Consider the following 24,283-nt stretch of genomic DNA (forward strand, 5'->3'; position numbering starts at 1 on the left):
TTCAAATAATGTTGAATACTTTTTTTCTAACCTTTTAAACCTGCACTGACTGAAGTCAGACTGGTCTATAAGAAACTGTAAAGAGATTGCCTATAAAAATTGCAAAATGCAAGTAGCTTGCCCACCACATGTAACATTCAAGAAAAAATCCATGTCGTTTTCATTGGGGAGTTCCTTACACCATGCTCTGTTTTTCAATGTCAAGTGAAGATCATATGAGATGTTAAAATTTTTCTTTGAAATACTAAAATTCATAAAATTAAAAAAATGTGCGATTTACAGATTAGCATGACCGTAAAAAAAACCAAAAATCAAAAATTTCAACCTTGGGACTAATTCTGTACTTGACGGTGGTTTGCTACAAGTACATGTATCTGTGGTTTTCAATTATGTAAGACTTTTTAGCTGCCTGTTATTTCTTCATTTTTTGAACGCAAACAGAAGAGTGTGAAATTGAAAAGAGCTCTGAAAACTGATACAGCCACGAGTCCGTCTACATGTACATGCACCTTGCACAGTAACAAGCTGATGTCTAGGATACTATTGCATCCCTGAGGGAGGCTATTAAAATCTCTGAAAGTCAGGTTCAAATTGGCATTTCATTATTGTCATCACACATTTCATTTTTTTTATTCAAGGGCATCCGCACTGTTGTTTAGATCTGTTCATGATGGCCGGAGTGCTGCCAATACAAGTGACCTTGTACTCAGTACATTAAGGCTCCTGAGATGTCCCAGTAAAAAAGTCAATTTGTATGTCAGCTGGTTCCACCAACCAATGTCATTCAGTACATTACAGTCAATCTCCTGTTTCCCCGCAGTCAAGAAATCAGCGTATCGACTGATGTCAAATTTTAATGTACTTCCACAGGTGTATTGCTAAAGCCTCGCTGAAAAGCTTGCGTCTCAGCAATGACCAGACTTACTAACAAACTTCAATCATTTCTGCATTAAATTATCAATAAACTCGCACACACCGGGGAAAATCTTAAACCGGTGTTGAAAGGGAAACATGTTTAATAATGCATATTTTTGTGACTCTACGCTTTGAAAATTCTTTTTTCTGTGGGGAGTATTGAAAAAGAGTTTTACGATTTACACGTAGGTTTATGTGAGGATTAATTTATTCATAACGGCTCAGGATTGTTGTGAACTTTGAATGCTGCACAGCACCCGACTGCAAAACAAGTCAAGGTGGAGTTAGCGGATTATTTCAATGAATAACATGCTTTACGAGAATAAAAGTAATACTATAGTTTTGTTTTTCACCATTGGTCTGTTATGGAAATGATGAGGTAACATGGCTTGTTGTTTGTTTGTTTGTTTGTTTATTGCAGTTATTGTTGTTTATCACCTCACAAGATTTGATGACCAACATGAAAACAACATACACAAATCTGTTATGCTATAGAATAACGTTCACTTCTCAGAACTGTGAAGTTTATTCATACACTGTATGACTGTACAGACATCAACATTTACTGTCAGGTGAAGAGAGGGGTAAATTTTTTCTGAGTTACATTTTCATTTTATTTTAACTAGCAGAGGCCAAAATCAAAAAGGCCAACACAGTCTGTGTAGATAAGCATATGCAAGGATGAGAAACAGACTCTTTCGGTATATTACTGATCAAGTTAGAAAAGTACAGATGCTGTCAGTTTTTATTTTTGATTTGATTGACTATCAAGCAGATCTGTAGTGCATCCAATAAATGAAATTCTCCCTGAGTTACATGTGCATCCAATTTTTCCAATGAAAAATTGGTTGCCTCTAGAGCAAACTACCCACTTTTCTTTCAAGCATTCATTACATCATCTCTGCCATGCTTCAAAACCTCCAGGAGATACTCCACATATACACTTTCTACACAAGTAAATTTTTAAACCAGTATATTTGGGAAAACCATCATTTCTTTGTATCTTTCCTCTTTTGATATTTAAGTTATATATTGAATGGTTTGTTTCTCTTTTTTGTTTATTGTCAATATTGCTGTTTATCAGCTGACAAGATTTGAGGACCCAAATGAAAACAGCAATGTTTAAATGGGGCAATAACTCTGTCATGCAATAGAATAATGATTGTTCAATTTTCAGAACATATTTTTAATTTTTTTTTTTTCCATAAGGCACATGTAGTAACTTTTCAAAAACCTACCATACTGGACAAAATCACAGCTTTGAAAGTGTATTCATTTAGATGGTAAAATTTTGATAGGAATTGGCAGTCTAGTCAATGAGGGACTGGAGTGATAGAGAGGAAGGAATATGTCATCCACCCGGATTGGTTAGATCGGTATAGCATTGTCTCCCACACTTGGCTAGCGAAGTTGGAGGGATGACTTCGAGAGAAAAAGTAACTGACACAGAAAAAGCTAAGTTAAAGCCTATCATTTGAGGCAGTTACAGGATCTCTACACCCCTGCATATTATGGATAGATTGAACAAGCCAAGTGCCACAGTAGAATAGAACTTAGCCTGTATTATAAATACCTTTCTATTCACAATGATGTCCTTGCAGATAGCTCTCTGTATACAAAAACATTGCATGTTGTTAAAGTGAGGCAGTCATCGGAACTGGCGCGCTCACAGGTCGCTATATAGGGACCCCTACAACCAATTTTGCATCTAATCTTGTGACGGTATACCGCTCTGAACAAGCAGGATCTGTACATTACTGACCAATGAATACATGTAATGTTGAGACCATTGCAGATATACGATTAAATATTCCTTACGTCTCTCTAATCAGGACACCCCTGTATTGAGGACAGCTTTTCCAAGCCAAATGTTGTGTTGAGAATAAATTACTTGTGTATTAAATACAATTAACTTGCTATTGCAGACACTTTCACTGATCCCAAGGATGTCGCCAAGAAGCATCATGAATATATCCAAGCCTTACAGAAGAAAAACGTACATGTATATTGGAAGGGAGATGTTTAAATGTGGCTGGAGTCAATTTCTTTAAAAAGTAAAACGAGGTTTTGCATATCCTTTAGAGATGTTAGGGAAGCAAAGATGGGTTCAGCACTAGGTTTTACATAATGCATTCACTATATTAAGCTGCAATTACCAACTTGTTCAGAACAGACTGGATTATTTGCTATCTTTTGATGCATCAAATGGTTCCAGTCACTTTTCATTTGTTAGAAATAAATTGCCAGCTCCACCTGACATCAATAACTGCACACTCGCTGCACAGCCGACGTCATTTTTTCTGACAAATACACGATAGGAGATAACGGTGAGGTCCCTCCTGCAGTTAACACACCTTTGAGAATTTCACATCTTTGAATATTCCACCATGAAAACTTCTCACAATTACGTGCGACCACTTTGTATCTTAATCACAATCTTAATTTCATACATGAGCAGGTCACAAGAAATTATGCAAATGAGATCATGTCTGGGAGGGTCGCCCTTGTCTACCCGTACACAAACGTATCCAGAAGTTCCCCCTTGGGCGAGCCAGTGCTTTCACATTGGGCAGCCAATCTGCATTTATCGTGGTAAAATTCCTCGTCAATTTTATTTTCCTCATACATGTGAATTCAGAGTCCTCTTAAAATCAAAGTGAGTCTATTCAGCTACAGGATGGCCATCTCTATTATCAGCAAGCCATTTTATCACTTATGCGTATTACGCGTTCTCTGTAAAAGTCAAAAGAAACACAAAACCAGAGTTGGTTTTAAAAATTGCTGCTTGTACAGCGGTTTTTATGTACTTGGATTTTATTTTTCAGTACTGTGTTTTTGCAGTTATTGATTCAGATATGGTCTTGAACATCAGAAAAGTTTTAAGGTAGAATGCATCTCGGGAAGTGTCAGATATTTACAATATTTTCTGATCTACCACTTGTACCAATTCATTTTGAAGCCCATAGAGTAAATAAAATTTCAATGTCTGATTTTTGTGAAAATCCAAATTTTAAATTTTTCCTCATAGAGTTAAACACAGGGATGGCAGCCATTTTGAATTTCACATATCGTTAAATTTAAGGTAATTTGTTTCTCTGGTACAAAAATTTAACAGGTGACCCCTAAATTTTATTTTCGATTTTGAAAGAGAATGATTAGAAGTTTCCGGCAAGAAAGTTTGACTAAAAGATTTAAGTTCTTCACTCTCGAAGTGCATATTAACATTTCCGACATGTACTGGACAACTTCCATGGCAAGTCTTTGAAAGTGACTCCCGATGACTTTTATACACTCTGAAAGAAATCTTCTCTGAAACAATTGATACAACTTAGACACTCACGATTACAGAGCACAAAATCCAGATAGCATACATACATCTATTTACATAGTACGTGTACATATTAGACCACATTAAATATATATCAGAATGGGATTGCGATACACATGATACACAATATGCAAATATTACAGGCAGTACAAATATGAAAGTCCAAATAAGTATATTACAGTGTGTATGTATTGTATTATACATTTATTATATCAACCAAGCCTAGCACTATGTAACCAATGAAATACCAATGAACACGTACAAGGTAACTCATATTGACAACCATCCACAGTACTGCATTTAGCTAATGATACATCCATTTCTATAAAATCTGTTTATTTTTCATTCAATATTTAATTTTAAAGATACCTCTGAGTGGACACAGAAAGGTAACATGAAAAAATGTGTATGTTAATTTTTAGATCCTGCGGAATTAAAATGACAGGCTATTTTTTTTTCTCTCCGGTATTTTCACAGAAGTGTTCGCGAGTCGCAGCTTCAATTTCTTGGGGATCAACATAATTTACCGAGTGAGCATCACGTGTGGTGAACTGAACCCAGGTTGTGACATCTAATCAAGGGAGCTCCAGCTCTACCCTAAACAATTATCATGATTGTAATAGCTTCAGCGCGATCAAGAGCACGGCGTATTTCACTGTGTCACACTAATTTGCCATTTTTCTGGCAATCACAGTTCAGGCAGTTGATTTGATTTATTTGTGTGCAATTAACGAAAGCCGCAATCTACGGACTAAAAAAAAAAATTGCATCGAGCAAGCCCCTAAATTTGATTTCTGTCTTTGTTAGTTTTTATTTCACTGATAGTAGGCAGACCTCTGAATGAGAATGAGATATGAAAGAAGAATTAATAAACGAAACAAACACAGTGGAAAATTACACGGCATTATTATTTTTATCAAAGGCAGCCAAAAGGAAATTGACAAATCAAAATATTTTCAGCAAAGAGCCCTTATAACGGACAAAATTATACCAATCATCCGTACGCAAAAAGCAGCCAATTCGTTTCTTATGACTGATCATTTACAACAAGAACATTTTAAACTGCCTGCCCATTTTTAATATACAAATGTATCAAGTGGTCAAATTTCTTTTGTATATTGTATGCAGCTGGGTTTTTTTTTCAAAAATGTATGTTGTGTAACATGTTGAAAAAAGAGAGTGGTTCTACAGTGTTTATCAAACTTGGATGTCAGATTTGGACTTGTTAGTAATATCTCGGATAAGTCCGCAGAATGCCTTCAAAGCATATACCGGTACATACACATACTTTATGTTTCAGTCTAAGCATTGTCAATAATAATAATGCTCATCCCCATGTAATCCATCCACCTGGAAGACAAAAAACCAGCTTGCGCCTCGGGGAACGAAGCAAGAATCTTTACTGCAGTGAACTATCTTCAGCGTAAAAAAAATTGACTTTTCCACGAAAGTCATCCCGCTATCAATATTAAAGTTGCTGAAAAATGAATGAGTTGGTATCGTATGATGCACTCATCTGTAGACGCAAAGTGAAAAGGCCACTTTTCGCGGTGCACACCGGTCCGCTATTTTCCTAATAGGTCCTTCCAACCTTCCAGAAATGTTAGAAGCAATTTAACTTGTGACTTTTGCAGAAAACCTATGAATGGCAAAGTGTTCTCCTAAGAGATATTAGACCATTCCATTTGGTAGAGTAGGGTTGCCCGATACCTATTTGTGAAACACATGGATATATTGGAGGGACAGAAAATTGACAGAAATTGACCGAGCTGACCAAAGCCTGGATGCAGCACTGCAACTTTTTCATAATACTTTCCTTTTTTAAACTGTAACACATCTTGCAGACCTAATAATTACCACCACATGACTTGACAAATTGCAATTCTGCCCCTGCCTGCTTGGCACGTACCCTTGACAATGCCCGGCGAATGAATGGAAGATTCCGTTACCTGGTGAATGAAGCGGTTGTTAGGTCACATGTGTATAATTCATGGGCATGGTCTCTGAGATTGGCAGGTTGCCAATATTATATAGTTTTATGCAAATGGTCAGATGTCACATCCATCTGGCATGCCCTAAAACTACACTTTGACTGTCATCAATCCACAGCACTTACTCCAATGTAACTATCTAATATTTCTTTCACCACGAATATTTGTTTTCTCTCTTCAATCTCATCTTTCATTTTCTGTGCTTCACTGGAAGAATTCCTCAAAAAGTCAAAACCACATTTCATATACACACTCTTCTTGTCAGTTATAGCATATTCATATTTCAAAATATTATTTTTTCAAAAGTACTCCAACATCAAAATTTCTACCGTAAACTCGGCATGAAAGTTTCTTTCTCAAACACATTTTAATACACATGGAAAATCAATACCATAACTGGTTTTACAGGAAAAAAAAAACAGAACGTCTATCTCTGCATACTATCCGAAACAAAAGTTTATGATACATCTCTATTAGGTTGAAACCACAAAAACCACAGCAAGTGAAGCAAAATCAGAGTGATATTGTTTGGAGGATGATGATTTACATGTCAATGCACACAATCATGAACAATAGTGCACAGCGGCTTCAACATACACAAATTTCGCTTTATTGACACAAGACATACATGTACCGCTATACAGTGATACTGACGACAGACTCTCATTCAACAGCTTCTTTTTTTTTTATTTTTGATTAAAATTTCACATCCCGTCAATTGAAACAGATTTGAATTTGAATAGTGTGCCAATCAGAGGGAGCTACGCCAAATGTCTAAATTGCTTACATGATGATAGTTTGAAAAAACTGTCCAGTGTACACACACTGCAGAAAGAATTAACGTCATGATGCATTTCAAAAAGCCAAGATCCATTTTATCTTTGAATGAAAAGTCTACAATTGATGACTCTGTTGTTTGCTGATAGCTTCTAAAGAAAGCGAGAGCCGAGAACGATTCACTATTTAGGAGGGAAAAGGCGTAATGAAAGTAGTCACAATGCGTGGGTACTTAAAGGGAACTTCATTACACACTGGCAATACCATTCTGAAAACACAGGCACAATAGAGCTATACACACTGTGGCTTGGAAGCCTAATATCGGTACACAGGAAATGTTTTAAAGTTTATGCCTTACATGGCTCTCCGCAACCTCTCTGGAGGTATGCCTCGGAGTTTCGCCGCTCCAGACAACAGCGGTGGCTGTTCCCGATGAATTAAACCAATAGAAACGCGTTTTACGATCTGATTCCACTCACAACTGGGACCATTCCCGGAGCCGCAGGATTTCATTCCGGTCTCTTGACTTTTTGCTAGGCTCTGACAACTTGCCAACCCCGTTATCCGGAAATTACACTATCCCGTATAAAGCCTATTCCCACGGCTATGGCGAAATGGAATTACTTCACTGTGCATGTGACAGCCTTTCAAATATTGGATATTTTGATGGGAAAAACACATCAATCTCCCCAGGCAAAAAGGCAAGATTTTTTCCACCCATTAAATGTTACGAGCAAGATTTTTTTTAGTGGTGAAATTCAATTAAATCACAAAAAGTGCACTATATTATGAAATTATGGAGAGTAACTTCATCATCTGTTTATTATTTCAATTTCAAATCTAATCCAGACTCATGTACAAATAGATTGTAAAACTGATAAAAATTTCCAAAACTTGAGCAAAACTTGCCAATTGTGAGTTAAAAAGCAGATACTTTTTGGGGGGGAATTTAATTTTGGTTTTCTCTCTTGCGCTTATCACAAAAATATTAACAGGGGTGGCGTAAAAAGTAAGGAACGTTTATACTAGGACTGGATGACTCAGTGGAGAAATGTCATTTCTCAAATCATATTAATCTGTAGAGCTTCCATGTTAGTTTATGGATTGTACTAATTTCCATGGAATTTACTGTGGAGAAGATGAGGAAATTGAAGGAAAAACATGACAACCCCCTCTATGCCTGCGCTGAGTACCCAACATCACTGACAAGTCACTGACATTTACTGTGATATTTCACTGAGAAAAAAATAGTTCAACATAGATGATCCAGTATATATTTATTCAGGAGAGGATTCATAAATTTTTACCAATACTGAAATTCGTTTTAAACAATTTATTTTTTTGAAAAATCATTTTGAAAAAATTTTGATCTAAACATCTTTTGCAAAAGTTCATAGAAAAAGAAGATTCTTGAGAATCTTTAACAGTTCAGATTGGAAGATGAAAGATGAGTTTTTACCTGTCTTGATGTGCATGGCCGCAGCAGCACTCATAATCCGTAGCAACCAGCTCAGAGGAGCACATTTGATGCAGTGGCACTGGAAATGTGCCGGGGACTCCACACTCTTGGTCCAGCAGTCTACCATGATGAGCGAGGCGATGCGGGCCCTGCCGATCACACAGACAAACACACACCGCACACACCGAACTCCTCACTGAGGCATGGCTCCACCACGGCAGTGAATTATAGATGCAGGGTGACAAAGAAGAATGTAAACCAACAACCTCATTTTCAGCGGCAGCACACTTCACTCCAATTAGTGGAGTTCCCGACGAGTCCTCATTGTGGCTGCCTTAAAATAACCCTATTTTAGCTATCATTGGAGTCGCATGCTCACTGAAGTATCTTTTGTGCCGTGCCGAGTCAGATGCCTTCAGTACTACCGCACAAAGCACTACCCATGGCTTATTTATAACGCACTTCTGCTATACCACGGGGGAGTTAACGTTTAGTTGCATGCAACCGGCCGACTCCACTCACCGGGACTCAGTGCATTGAAAACTGCATCATGGATGAATTTATGCATGTATGATATGTATCTCATTGGGTATGCGACTATGGTTAAGACCCATAAATCATGATAGGCTTTTTAAGAGCCTCCAGTGTGGGCAGAGATTCACTGGGGATCCACACTGGCCACGTTCAGTGTGTCCGTCTCCCTAGAAGCCTGGCCTCTCTCCGAAACCCGCCAATGGAAGCAGGGGAAAAAAGGAGAGATGTCACGTCTGCCAGAAAAGCCAAAGCGAGAAAACCACTTGTGCGACACGGTGACATCGACATCATTAGCATGTCACACGTTATCAACGAAACGCCCAGCAATTTATGCAACCTATACTTAATGTTCTGTGGTGTAAAAGCACTTTGCCTTGAGGAAGACAGCATTTTATTCAGCAGAGTTCAACAGATGAAGTAAAGCTCGCAGCCACGTTGTCTAACCTTGGACCACACTCTCTCCTCCGAGTGCACAATTAGCATATTGAAATGCCAATCCACTGAATGGAACCCTACTTACTCCTTTCATAATTTCAAAATATCCAAGACGATAGGGCATCCACACAACACACTCAATCTCCTTCCCTGAAATATTATCATAGCTTTTTTCCCGTTCTGTATTTTTTGAGATTTTACGGCTGTGGTCTATCATCTAAATGTCTCCCTCTTTTTTTTAATGAATCTTAATTTTTGATTCAGTTTCCTCAAATTTAAATAAGTGATAATATTCTGACATAATTTCCGACAAAAATTTTCAAATGACAACATTTTACTTGAATGTCTCAAAAAGATGAAAAAAAATTGCACAATTTTGTCCACTGAATTTGGTATTCATTATGAAACAGTGGAAAACAAGATTTCCTAAATTTCAGTTGCTCTCAGGATTTTTGTGAAAATAAATCAGGAGGAATGGTGCAAACAATTTCATGTTATAAATTTATTTTAAAAATTTCATTTATTGGAAAAATTTCAAACAATAAGTAACTGCGCATTGAGTAAACATGCATGGGGGCTAAAAATCTAACATAAGTATATAATATTGCTTTGTAAAAAATAAACGTTATTTCAATGGAAGATAAACATTTTAATTTTACTAGATCATGAAGTTATTTGGCAAAATTCAAAATTACAAGTGTTTTGACATGTCAATGACATACCCATATGTCTTTAGATTAAAAATCTTACACAAGTTTAAACACAGCGCAAACATTTTCAAAAGAGATTAAATTTTGGAAGAAATTCTACATTTGTTAACATTTTAATTGCAAGGTAATATGCACCTCGAAAGTGAAAGACTTAAACTTTTGCTCACACTTTCCTCAGTGAAACTTTCAACAATTCTCTTACCAAAGCAAGAATAAAAATCAGGGGTCACCGTGCAAACTTTGGTACCAGAGAGAAAAATAACTTGCGATTTCTCGATATTTGAAATCCAAAATGGCCGCCATCCCTGTGTTAACTCTATGAGAAAAAATAAAATTTTCGATTTTCGAAAAACTAAGACGGTGAAAACTTTTCTTTCGCCAAGAGCTTCAAAATGAACCCCCACAAGTGGTAGGTCAGAAGAAAATTGATAAAATTTGAAGGCCTGATTTTATGTCCCCGAGGTGCGTTCTACCTTAAATTGCAAGTATTTATATTTAAAATCAGACAATGCCTCATGTGAGCTGCATGTTATATTATTATATTATTTGCGTACACGATCAATGACAAGATAATGTTTATGATTGCTTCATTGCCGAACACAAGTGTCAATGAAAGAAAGAACAAGATGGAATGCAAAGATTACTCATGTCAAGATTTTGACGTCAAAAGATGTATGATATAATGCCAATGATACACAGCACCATAGAAAATGACTTGAAGTATAACCAGGGCACAAAACTGACACTGGCTCTGTATTATGCATATGCTGCTTCTCTATGATCCATCAGCATTGAAGCCTGAGATTGAATAGTCAATAAAATTAAGATCAATAATTCATGACTAATTACTCTATTAATCGCGCAGTAATCGACGGCTGAACTCCCAACGATCGTTTAGCAGTTCACAGCGAGGGGAGTCTTCAGTTAATGGTTTTATTGACATCCGTAGTTAGCATGGCAATGCATCAAGGTTGGTTGTAATTGAAAAGTCGCACACACCACATTGCGTCTTTCAATTACTGGATTGATTCTCTCCTGAAAAATCGTACAACTCTGTCTGTGATATTAAGGACAGTGACATATTTTGTACATGTACATTTCAAATGTCTTTATCAATGGCAATATGCCACAAGGCTACCATTCTAAGTTCCCCCTACAGATATCAGTATCCACATTTCACCGTTGACCAGCAGAAGAAATAATATTTGGGCAAAGTAGAAAAGTCACCTCACATGCATTCCCAGACAACTGCATATACTGTATCTAAATTGTCAAAAAGACTATGTCTTATTTGAAATACTTCCTCTACAATTTATCATTTCATCTTCAAGGAGTTGTGCAAAACCGAAATGTCAGTGCACATTTAAGATGATAAAGAAAGCATATAAACATACTGAGACATGTATTGTATAGTAAACCTTGCCACCCAAATGAAATTACACATCTCAGCATGTACATGTGTATCCAATTGATCTCTGTTCTGCTGGTGATCACAGAACATATCAATGGGTTAACGTTTACCAGGAATTCAAATGGATCACAGTACACACAAAATGACATGCACAAAGGAGCATCGCAATGCATGCATCGCCGTAGTACGCATTTCTACATGTTGGTTTGTCCATAACGCAATCTCCTGATCTCTTGGACATACTGAGTATCCTGAACACAGCGCATGTACTTTTTATTCACGGTAAAACAATTGGAGTGAATGTCACAATCGGTCTGCACTTGATAAATTCAAAACGATACATGATCACAACTTGGGGTCACAATTAACCCACAAGGACAAACCATAGAATCTGCTTCAACAGTAATTTGCCCGGTGACCACCTGTATGATTCAAAGTCAAGAATGTCCCTGTTCTTGACCAGTACACTGTCACCATAAAAATTACGGTGAGTTGGCAGCCAGAACTAAAATTATATTCAATTACAAGTTTGCTGAACATAATACACTTGCTGGTGAGGACTGTACTGTTTGTTGGGTTTCATTTGTAAACTTTTACACAGTTAAAATTTGACAAGGGGAGCTTTAGTCCTTCCAATTTGATTAAACCTGCATGTAGAGGTGGGTTAGTATTTACACTATTGTATTACAGTCTTTATTTTTCTGCAGTCCTCCCCTAACTTCTGGTGGGGGAAAGATGGCAGAAAATAAAGACCTTATTAATAATACAATAGCATAAAAGACCAACTCATCTCTACATCAGATATCAATCAGCTAGTAGTCCTTCATACATCTACAGTTATGATACGAAGAACCACCATTGGGACTGGTAGTTTGTGCTGCTTCTAAGGCAATGACAAAAAGGAGCTTCATTTTCAGCACACCGCAAATCGGTAAGGATCAAGCACACTGCACACATACACACAACGCTGCCTTTATACATACACGCACTATGTACATAAATAATCAATTCTATATAACAGTGTACTTTCTATTACCAAACATCTGGCAACATGTTGAAATTACTGGTTTCATGTAAAGTGATACTACAACTAGGAACTAAGAATTTAATTTAAAAAGTTTGCAGTGACTTCATTCCCAGTAAGTCACTCTTCTGGGATTTATGACAATGGATAGCATTGAAATTAAATCTTACGTAAACGAAACAGTAAGTATTGCAATCTCTGGATATTAACTTGATTTCAGTATTTTAACATGTGTAATTATATCCACATAAGTCATCGAAACTAATTTTTGATCAATTTTGACACAAAAGACATTGCATGGAAGTTCTACAGTCAGAGTGTTATGGTTGCAAGTACCTTGAAATTTCACTGTACAAATTATATGTATGTATGAAAGGCAACATGTCAGAAAATTAAATTATTATTTACACAAAGTTCCAACATTCAACAATGCTATGCCTTCCTGACCTCAATATAAGGGTCAGGAAGGCAAAGCAATGTTCTCCACAGCATGGCAAAACAGTGGGGTACCTAATTTACATAACAATGAACGATTTGCATATTCTTTTGTTGTGAAACATATCTTTTTTATGGTTATTAACATATGAATAGGTTGTTCTTCGACATAAGGGAGGTTGATCCCTCCAAAAATCAACTTGTAGAGAACCCTGCAAAGCTGAATATCAACAGCATCAGAGTCTAAACATCAGTAAAACCTATTTTTCTCCAACATTTTGTGCTGTAGTGAGAATGGCTGGCTAACAGACTCATTAAAATTAAGACATCAATTTATGAAATCATCTGCTGCTGAAGTTTGCCCTCAAGGCTTCACTGCTCAAAACACAAAAAAAAATCAAGAGAACTGCAGGAGACAATCGACAACAAAGGTTGATGTGTTTTGTTCCACAACTACATTGGAGAACTTATTGTGCTAAGCCTAACAAGATTCTTGGCAGACTCAATAGAATTCACATTGAACACTCCGCATGTGGTTTTTTATTATCTATTGATGGAATTAAATCACAATGAATGAATGAATAAATAATTTTGATGGTGCATTTATTGGTGTTCTGACTTCTTTCAAATGAGAAATCTGACTACATTCCATTTTGAAAGTGACATTTGTAAGAACAAAAAGTTAATGAAAATATCTTTTCTTTATACTTCAGCAGACTGTTTGTAAATAGTAAATGAGGAGTAGTTTCGACCTGAATCTGAAGGGAATTCTTGACAAGAATATAATATGCAGTACTGAAGGAGATTACTTGTACAAGTGAAGGGTGAAAAAAAATCAACAAGTCACAAGATCAGTTATCTTGTTCTTCAGCAGGAACAAAAACTTTTTGAGGATAGTGTGAATGTTCAAAATACAAAGATAACTTGTAACAAAAGTCAGATACTTCTAACGGTTTACACTATTGGTTAAGGTAATTACAAAATGAACCAATCATTACACAGTTTATCATCAAGGTTTGGCAATAGAAGGATATGTCACACACATTTCGGGTGATTGTGATTCAAATCTTGGCTATTGGACCAATTACAGTTGTTGTTTGTGAAGTTGCAGAAAAGAGGGCATGAAAATCTCTGTTGGTGGTGTATGGAGTGATTCATGGAATGACATGGACAATCTTGCTGGAAATGACAAGTGGGTACTTGAGGGCGAGGAATTATCGTTTCCTTTCAGGAAACAGATCCTTCGCAGCAAATCTTCAAACGGAATCACAAAATGTCTAAAATGATAGGTTTTAACGACAGAACAGATTTCTGCTGTAGATCATTTTGACAAGAGACTTTGGAAAGGATGATTCTGATGATAGTATCTTTTCTCTACTTGGAGGGAATCTAAGACATTCAATCAAACGTCAGCTTTAACAAAATTAAATCTCTTTAGTTTGAATGATGACATTATAAGAAATATTGCCAATGATATCTACATTCTCTGTACACGGACAACTTGTGTTTTTTGATAGATACTGGAAAGAAAAAAGAACAGTTCTACAAACTCAGTTATATGAAATGAAATACTAAAACTGAATAGGGCAAAGTAGTATAAATAGAATAATGACAGTATATATATATATATATATATATATATATATATATATATATATATATATATATATATATATATATATATATATATATTACACGATATATATATATTACATACATGTACATGTGTGTGTGTGTGTGTGTACATAATACTTTTGTCATTATTCTATTTTATATAGTATCAACTTTTATCATTACTCTTTTTACACAGCATCAGTTGTAAATATGACCCATTTTGTTTTCTGACATGTTGCTTTTTTATGACAAAGGAAAGATAGAAGTTAAAAATTTACACGTTTCCTTGGAAAATTTGCTCAACACAAATGTTTTCTTTTGAAAAATGCATTAAAATCTGATCCACACACTTCAGCATTGAATTTTTCCCCAGTGTAAAACATCTGATCATGTCCTTGCTGTTTGATTACTGTACATTGCCACATGGCAGATGTTGTGTGTGTCTCGTCATGAAAAACAATGATATCAACATTTTCCTCTGCATGTGGTTCTCAACCTAAAGCAAAGTTTCGTCCACGATAATATTCTGCAGTGAAGTGTTCACCATAGCTAGGAGATATCGCGATGGCTGTGACCAATTTACATATAAACAATACACAATCTGCATACTCTTTTGCCATGAAAATTTTGTATGGTTATTAACAAATGAATCAATTGCTTGGAGAAACGGAGGGGTACTGTAGCCCATCTCTAAATTAATCCCCTTGTTGAGAACCTTGCAGTTACATTTGATATTGCTCACTGGTGGCCATCAGACTTTGTGGACAAGCAAAACTGATATGAGGATCCACTTTACCTGAGCAGTACTGGAAATTTTATACCTTTATGTGTGCGCTTGTGACGCAAACGATTAGTATCTTGAAGTCCCTATCCCACTGCAGTTGTTCACATACATTGGTTGAAACCATGCGAAGAATTAGACCCTATCAACCCTGTGTGATAATGTATTGGTCCAGGATCGAACCGACACACTCAGGCCAACATGGTTGATAAGCTCACAGATCCTTGTATACCTATGTTGTGAAACTTTCCTTGAATTAGCAATACACATGATGCCAGAGGTGTTCCAATTTTCCAGCAAAAACAGTCAGTCTATCGAAGCTGGAAAGATGCCCATCTAGGAATAGAAAGCTTTTCCCTCCATGGCACGGTTTTTTTAAACACTTGGAGTAGGGAACATTTACAGTCAGAGTTGTCAGGCTGGAGTACTCATAATCCCAAAAGAAATGACTATCACTCCCAGATGCACACAGCATTGCCCTGATAAATCATCATAATTTACTGGCGATGATCATTATCACGCTGGAGTAGAAAAAAGGAACCATTTACCGAAACATAAAACAATCTGGCATCTATTAATCCAAATCTTGGGAAGAGTTACGATTTTTTTATTGTGTTTAATTATTTAAGCAGCGTACACCGCAGGGGTAACATTTGGCCCTCCTAGGCTAGTCATACAATTGCATGTCAACGGTAACCAGCCTTTTGTATCACATGAGAAACCCAATTTGACATTTCTGCATTTCAAACTCTCTCATATCATCATGGCACAACCATTAGGGGGAGGGGGCATTCTAGTCAGATTACTCCACCACTCTTCATCGCTCTAACTTCTTCTAACACTTCCTGAAGCCCAACATCATTTGAGCAGTTCCCCATCAGACAGACCAAAGCTCAGATATTTTTCCTCAGATCAAAAGTACTTGACTGCAATATTTTATCGTTCATGCCCATTGTGCTGCCACTCGAAACCAACACTCCACAAAGAGGGCAGAAAATCAGATCAGTGCCAACAAAGCTTGCAACGATAAATTTTGATCGCTGGCTCTGCATTAATCTGTACCTGTGATTGTCGACCATAATGACTGATATAAATATCACTGCGTTTCATTTCCTGTGTCTGACGGCAACTAGCATTAATTTGAAGCCTGTCTAGCGATGTAGAGTTCAAATGGCAACGATCTGTATACCTAGAAAAATCTGGAGAATTCTTGACGTAAATTGCAAACTGTAACCCAAAGCCTTAAAAAACAGATTGATGCTACATCTAGGCAGCAAAAATCGACGTAGATTTGGACACCATGTATATGATCCAGAAGGATAGCATAATAAATTCATGTGACAAACCTAAAGAGTATACCAAATATTCTCATTCCAGTATTCCAGGCATCAAATTTTAAAGCAGCGGAAGCTCCCCGGAGGGAAGATAATATCATAACCAGACAGGTACAATGGTGTTATGTAACTTGAGAACCAAAACTACCTCCATCAATATTATTTGCCTCACTACCAAATGGAAAATGACTGGTTACATGGACAAGTTTTTTCCGTCTCTGGTGAGGTTATAAATTTTCTGATTAGTTCAGTTTCTTTCCCATGTTAAGCCCTGTCATGCTACATTAATAGTAAATACCCTGGCCAATATTTTTACTTTAGCAATTTGGCTTGGTCCGGATCCACAACTTATTGCACTCATTGGCACTCTGTCAAGAGTTCACAAACATATCCCTGAGGATTAAACCAGGTAGAAAAAGTAGAAAAAAGTAGAAAAAGTGTTGATGAATGGAAGAGCATTTCTAACACAATGCTTAAAACAGAATCCCAATCACCTGTCACTGAAATTTCCAGGAAATTATTTTTAAAACTTAAGTGGACTATGAGCAATATCCATATCAGTTTCAACAACATCAATTATGCTACTGTCCTGAGTGTTTCAATTTCATCTGGAATTTTTATTTCCACTTCAAAGTGGCCACAGTGTAGACATGGTATAAGCTGCATTTTCAGACTTCATATTTTCCCTTCTTGATATGAAACTCATTTCAGAATTTCCTCATGTCAACCATGAACGAATGAGTGTTTATGACTTCAAGCATACAGGTCTTAGACGGTTTTTGCATTTGTTTCATGTTTTCAAATGTAAGCCTCCAAATTTTTGCTGATTCTTCACCGGAGAATTTCGCATTGTTGTCTATATTACACTTTCTCCAAAAACAATAAGAGAAAAATACAAATACCCTTATTGTATTACTAGCAGAGACCTAAGTTATCATGCAAGGCACCAGTTTTTTTATTCAGAATTGCCATCACTTTCCGACTTTCTTTACAGAGTTTTGACTTTGATGGATACGAGATTGTGAACATCCACTCTCCTTTCTGCCTTTGAAATAGCTCTGTAAGCTTCGACATACCTAAAAAAATTGACAGTCATGTTTCTGTTGCTTTTCACAGAGTGCCGAGTAATTTAAATCATCATACATTTTTTTTATCTCTTGGGATTTCTGGCACAAAATGTTGAATACAGCAAACACAAAAATGACCATCCTTGAGTCGAGGAGCGACTGAAAGTTAAGGCTATTCAGCTGAGAGGCGTGATTCAGTTTTAATTAATACAAGAACATGCACACTTCAAACTGCAATGTTTGTATCGAGCCAACACATCTGTCATCTGAATACATTCAATGCCATTGTGCTCTCCCCGCATTGGAACACTCTTCATTAAGTTGGCACCGACTTAAAGGTTGAACGCTTGTCCATCAATGTTTCATCACCGCCAACGATCCCTCTTTCATTGCTCATGAATGCACCGTGGCAGGTGGAAATCGCATTCGGAAATGGGAAAGAACACAGAATGAAACACAATGTGATGAATACTCCAGTCTCTACAGTGCTCAAAGGCACATACAGCATTTGTGATATTTCGGTAGAAGTTCTGAAGGAAGTTTTGTGTAATGGGAAAAAAGAATTAATTTTCAGGCGAGACCATACTGATGATCTGTTTGAAATGTAACGTCACAGTATATGGTAATCATAAACAGTAGTGTTGAGACTACTGTCTATGATATAATGCAAAGCGAATTGAAGGGCCAGTAAACATGTAGCTGTAACTTTTGATAACTTTTCTCACAATTTTTCTTTAATATGTCAGTTGCAAGTTCTTGTTCTACTCAAAGAAAATCATGTTGAAACACCTAGACCATCTAGCTTGTAAACACATGTGCAGAACACACTGTTATTGTAAATACTTACGATTCTAGTCAGGACAAGAATTCACTTGTCAACAATAACAGTGCAGCCTACACATGAACAGGCCGAGTTGAAAAGCTGAATACTGTGTATCTCAACATGCTTCAGTGAGTAGAACAAGACTTTCGTTGACGTGAATAACAAAACTAATGAAAAATATCATCAAAAGTTACAGATAACGGCCCTTTAATATTAATGTATCAAGTATGCAAATATAATGAGAACTCATCACTGGTACATAATCAGAACATGCAGTCTAATGGCAGAGGACAATAACAGAAGATTTTTCATGTTGGTAATCTGCAATATAAGCTATTCTATAGTATATGAGTTTTCGTTACAAATGAAAATAATTCTGTGGTGGTTAAAAAGACAGATGGGTATGTAACAGTGAAATCTCTATGTCCAAACATACTGAACATGTCTGCATCTTAATCAAAAATAATGCTGCTATTTTGGAGGGTAAATCATTTATGCATTTGCCCTTTCATTAAGTTTTGAGAAAAATTTAAACCATATTAAGGCTGCAGACTTTCCATGTTGTGTTTGTTGTGCATACTGACACTGTGACTTTGCAAAAAAAAATGTCTCTGAAAAGTTACACTACATAGAGCCAAAGACTCACTACGGATAGGACTAATGGGCTCCAGGAGGGAGTTAGTCAAGAGTGGGAAGAAAAATCTGTCGAGACAAAATGGATTAAAAAATCTTTCTTTACAGGCTTGCTCTTTTCTCCAAGAATCATCCAAATGACTGGAAAGCACCAGAAAAGTTTGGAACTTGAGACAAAGGTTGCGTGCTTTGCTTACACTGGGGCTAAACCATGGTGATGAAAGGGTTCGAACGAACTCAGTTGGAGGAACGGTAGCTAATAGACTACAGTACAGCCACTGGTTATGATCTATTTTATTGGGCTGGCTAGTAAAGGCAGAATTTCTACAACTGAACAGAATGGAGAATTGTTGAGTACTTCACAAAACAGACCAACAAATATCGAAATAATGAACATTAAAATTGCAAATCTTCACTTTGACTTTAATAATATAAACATGAATACAGGACATATTGGTTTCAGAACAAATACTGACTTTTCAATGTCCATCACCAAAATCAATGTAATCTCAGGGCATTCTCCACCTACTACTGGACAGGGATGCACTCCCTTACTGGTATGGAGTACCACTAAACAAAGAGTTGAGTAATGTTGGCCACTTGGTGGCTCCCTTCAAAGATCTCTGTAAATTTTCAAACTCGTGCAAGTCATCTGCATTCACAAATATCCACAATCATGAAAATAGTCCCAAATATACTTAAACTCCAGAGTCCCCATTTGGACAAGGGGCCCCAATGATCACAAAAGTTGCACATAATTTATCTAGATAAAATAAAGATGGCCTGCATCAATTTAAAAAGTATAAAGTAAAACTATGATCCAATGTTGATGTCCTGTGTCCAAATTATGATACACTTCAAGTCTGATCATTATGCTAATGCTGTCGTAGTTACTGCTAATTGAAGAGGTAATTTTTTTTTTCAACATTATGATTGAAACACCATTTCACCAACCTAAATTGCTTAACAAAACAACACGAAATTTCTCTCTGTCACTGTTAACAAAACAGAGAATCTACAGTGTGCGTTTTGAAAGTTTTTATATTTCACCTTGTCAGTGAAGACAGAAACAATCACACCATTTCCATGTCCCTTACCTTACCAAAATTTTTGGCTAGCAGTAGGCTAGCCTTTAGTTGGTTTGGCTAGTCTTATGCAAGCCAAAGGTTAGCCCACAGTACAATATTGTAATCTATCAGATTTGAGTAATATAGGTCTGTCCATCCAACTGAAACAAAGACACTTCACATGGATGTAGAAAATAGCCGGCAGCTGGCAAAAACAACCCACTATCAGCTAAAATGTGCCAGCTGTGAAAATTTAGGTCTAGTAAAAAATTAGGACATTTTTCACAAACTTAGTGTACGCATACACTAGTTGTAACAGCCTGTACTTTTATTTTTGTCACCTGTAACCAAAATTTTCTACATCCCTGCTTCACCAAACCACAGTATAGGTACACCTTTAAGAACTTCCACCATACTTTGCAATAGAAAACTTTCACCTGCCATCATTTTACCACAATTGTGCTCAAACCTTAAAATTAAATGTTTCCGCCAAACATTTTGTTGTAACCTTGGATTTTGAGGCAATACTTAATGATCCTTCCTTGACTGTGTCACTGTCACTTAGCTAAATTCACTGCAGTCTGGTGTCATGCAGTGCATTGACCCCTTTGATTATCTGAACTGTAGATATTTATTCATGTAGAGAAGCAAGGAAATTGCAAAATCCATGTTTTCTATGTATAGGCAAAAATTTCACTAATGACAAACATTTGTTATCCGGTAATTTACTCTAAAATTACCAACGTTTTACAGAAATGTACAATTTTATTCTTAGGCATGTTAAAAAAACAATTCATATTCAATATTCATGATTTTCAGTCACAGACACTCCATCCAAAGCAGTGTGCCCTCTAGTTTATCCACCCTTTACTAACAGTTCTAATTCTATAAAACTTGGTGATTTGCATGTTCTTGTACACAGAAACTCAAGAATTTTAAGAAATCCCAAACTGGACCTATATTTGTCCAAAAAATGTTGCAAGTTTGAGGTGGCTCTGTTCCAAGATTCAGTGTTGGAGGCATTACCAATTCACATCTTCAAAGTCTATTGTTTTACATTTGAACATATTAATTTGCAGTTCGATACATGTACTAAAATCACATAATATAAACGACCCTGTTCCTTTGAAACTTGTGGAATAGCTCTATCATTATTGAAGTTACGCTACATTAAAATAATCCTAAGGAATGGGTTCACCGTGGTGTTATTTGAAACAAAAGAGACACCATTAGTCAATTTTAGAAATATATACTATATAAATATAAATACCACTTTTTTCTTATTTTGCCTTCTAGAAATATAAGTAAAAATACATTGTACTATTTCTTCTGGTGAAGAAACTGCTCATTTATGGACTTCATTCATTACGACATTACACTTCTTGTTTAGTTTTGATGAGAATACTATGAACATACCTAGATGTTTCCAATTTTAAATACGCTACGCTGAAAATGTAACAGATGTTAACAGAAGTCATTCTTGTAAAACTTTGAAGCCTGAGCATTTGCAACTATCATGTGGTTCGTTGCCATCATAAGTAAACTTTGCATGGTTAGACCAAGAAGTCTTGGTTGGTAATGAAATTATCCTTATCATGGAAGCACTGGACATCAGTCTGTCCTCTGGGCCAATTTGATGCCAAGGCGACTCAAGAATATTGCATATGAACTTGCCTTTCAAGAGAATATTTTACACATTACAAGTAAAAGTGAAATTGCCTGAACTCATGGAAATTTAACAGCTTTCCTGAATGTGACTCAAACAGATGCAATGCCAATTTTGCGAATGAGGAAACGGTTCAGTGAAAGTCATCAGCACAGTCTGTCTGGCAGATTTACAGGAAATGTGAGTGAATGCCCTCAAAGGTGGTATACACATCATATCTACATGTATTGAATGATAAAAAAACAGCTAGCACCTTTATTTATTGCTGTAGACAACTCTGTTGTCTAGTATAATACTATGATGGTGAAGCAGAAACCAATTTTTATAATGGTGACTGTACGCCAGTTTACAGCAAATGGGGATGGATATCTTCATTCAAATTTGGTCAATCAAGTAGTTTTCTTTCCTCTACTGACAACAAAGTCAAGTTACTGTAACTGACAAGGCAGACTGCTGTAGGTCATGCAACTCACCATCTGCATCGGTATGTTGCAAGTACAAGGTACACAAATGTGGTTCCCTGAAACGCGCTTTCAGGAAATACAGTAGGTAGGTCAAAATTTTCTTACCACAACCAAATGAAACTTAATGTCAATGTAAGACTTAGCCTGTTGTCCTTGAGTAAGTCTCCCAAAGTAAACTGTTTTGTGTTGTTTTGCACTCCGTTTGGGGAAAACAATCTAACTTCTACATTGTAGAATTTGAACACATTTCCGCTATCGTTCTTGGTCATGAAGAGGAAGTGACCATTCGCGAGGCAAAACTCCAAGATGCATTATCCCTTGGAGTTCTGCCTCGCAAATGATGCCCGTTCACACTCACAGAGGCGGTTGTACAACTAATTGGTTTGCTGATTAATGCACAGGTTCCGGTTTTTTTTAACACCAGTCAATGTTGCATACAGATGACATCCAGATCAAGGTACATGTAACATGATGTCACAAAACGAGTCTGTCAGATTAGTAATTTTACGATTTAATGTTTTACTTCTCATAATACATCAACAGTCTACAAACTATTCTGTTCATGGAGAGGGCGATTTACAAGATAAACTGCAAATGCTGGACTATCACACTGTGGCAACCGCCAACGAAACATTGCGAATTTACACTCAATTTACAGTACAGACATTCCCGGAAGCGAGGAAATTACTAGAAAAATTACAAAGTATTACTTGAATAAGTCCTGACGTCTGACGATGAACGGTCTTATTAATATTAAGCTAGACAACATGTTATTGATAACAATTCCAAGATACGTCATTACAGTCTTTACTCGCTGTGGAGTGACGGTGGTTTAAAACATTGAAAGTGAAGGGCTGTAGCGAATTCGTCTGCGCCCTATGTCATTTCGTAGTCACTACACAGACTAGCCATTCTTGCCGTTGTGGTAATACAACCAATACGACAAGAATAGAGGATGAAAACGCCAACCTTATTCTTGTAATTACTCCTGAACAACTTCACAACAATGTGCACGCGGTATACGCACACTTACTGTAGACCCGACGACGGCAGACATGCAGCTCTAGACTCGAGACGCACCGCCGGTGTTCACGTGCGTAACAAAGTGTGAACTTCGCAACCGCTGTCGTTGTCAGCCATATTGAAAAACTGAAAATTGCTGCCGACATTAACTGCAGTCTATATCACAACCTATTTGGTAGATTATTAAACTCTTTTGAACCGGTGACGAGGTGTGCACGCCAAAATTTCCGAAGTTGCTCCGTTGTGATTGAAACTGACCGCCATATCTGAAAACTCAACCAATTTGCAGTATCATTCCGCCCAGGAAAAATCACTTCTATGACCCAAGTGACGAACTATAATCCCCCTCAAAGTCCCCTAATATCCGTCTAAAAATATTTTTATAAGAGTTAATTTTTTAAAATCTCATCGAAATACATCACAGAAATATCACATTGCTCACCTGATAGAATATCAGCCCTTAACCTTGGTTTTGGAGGCCTGCCGCGCGGCATTTTTGTTGATTTTTTTTCTCCAGAGGAAAAGGAAAATGGCGGTGATCAGGACGCCGTTGATGACGTCACGCGCCTTAAACTAATAAAAAGCTCCCGGATGGAAATGGCATTGCTCTTTTGTTTTCATTATTTTTTGCGCGATTTATTCGATTCCCGCACGAGGAAGCATAGAAAACTCGAGATCCTAAATTTGTTAAGCTTATTCCCCTTTCGCATTTGTTGTTCTTGTTTGTTATTTCAATATGCGGAAAGTTGCATGTAGTGCTACAGGACCCATCACAGAGTAGGCCTAACCTCA

At 36.8% G+C, this 24,283-nt stretch overlaps 1 protein-coding gene across 1 annotated transcript in view; it reads right to left on the bottom strand.

Moving 5' to 3' along the window:
* LOC139147711 (zinc finger protein 236-like) overlaps positions 1–24,056 on the bottom strand; it is a 105,347-nt gene extending 81,291 nt beyond the window's left edge. Inside the window, exon 1 of the mRNA XM_070718875.1 lies at positions 23,934–24,056. Within this exon, the coding sequence (XP_070574976.1) occupies positions 23,934–23,985 (52 nt within the window). The 5' untranslated portion in view covers positions 23,986–24,056. The remainder of the gene's footprint in view (positions 1–23,933) is intronic.
* Positions 24,057–24,283: the final 227 nt, after the last annotated feature.

Source organism: Ptychodera flava, chromosome 13 (genome assembly GCF_041260155.1).
Source record: "Ptychodera flava strain L36383 chromosome 13, AS_Pfla_20210202, whole genome shotgun sequence".
Taxonomy (NCBI): Eukaryota; Metazoa; Hemichordata; class Enteropneusta; family Ptychoderidae; genus Ptychodera; species Ptychodera flava.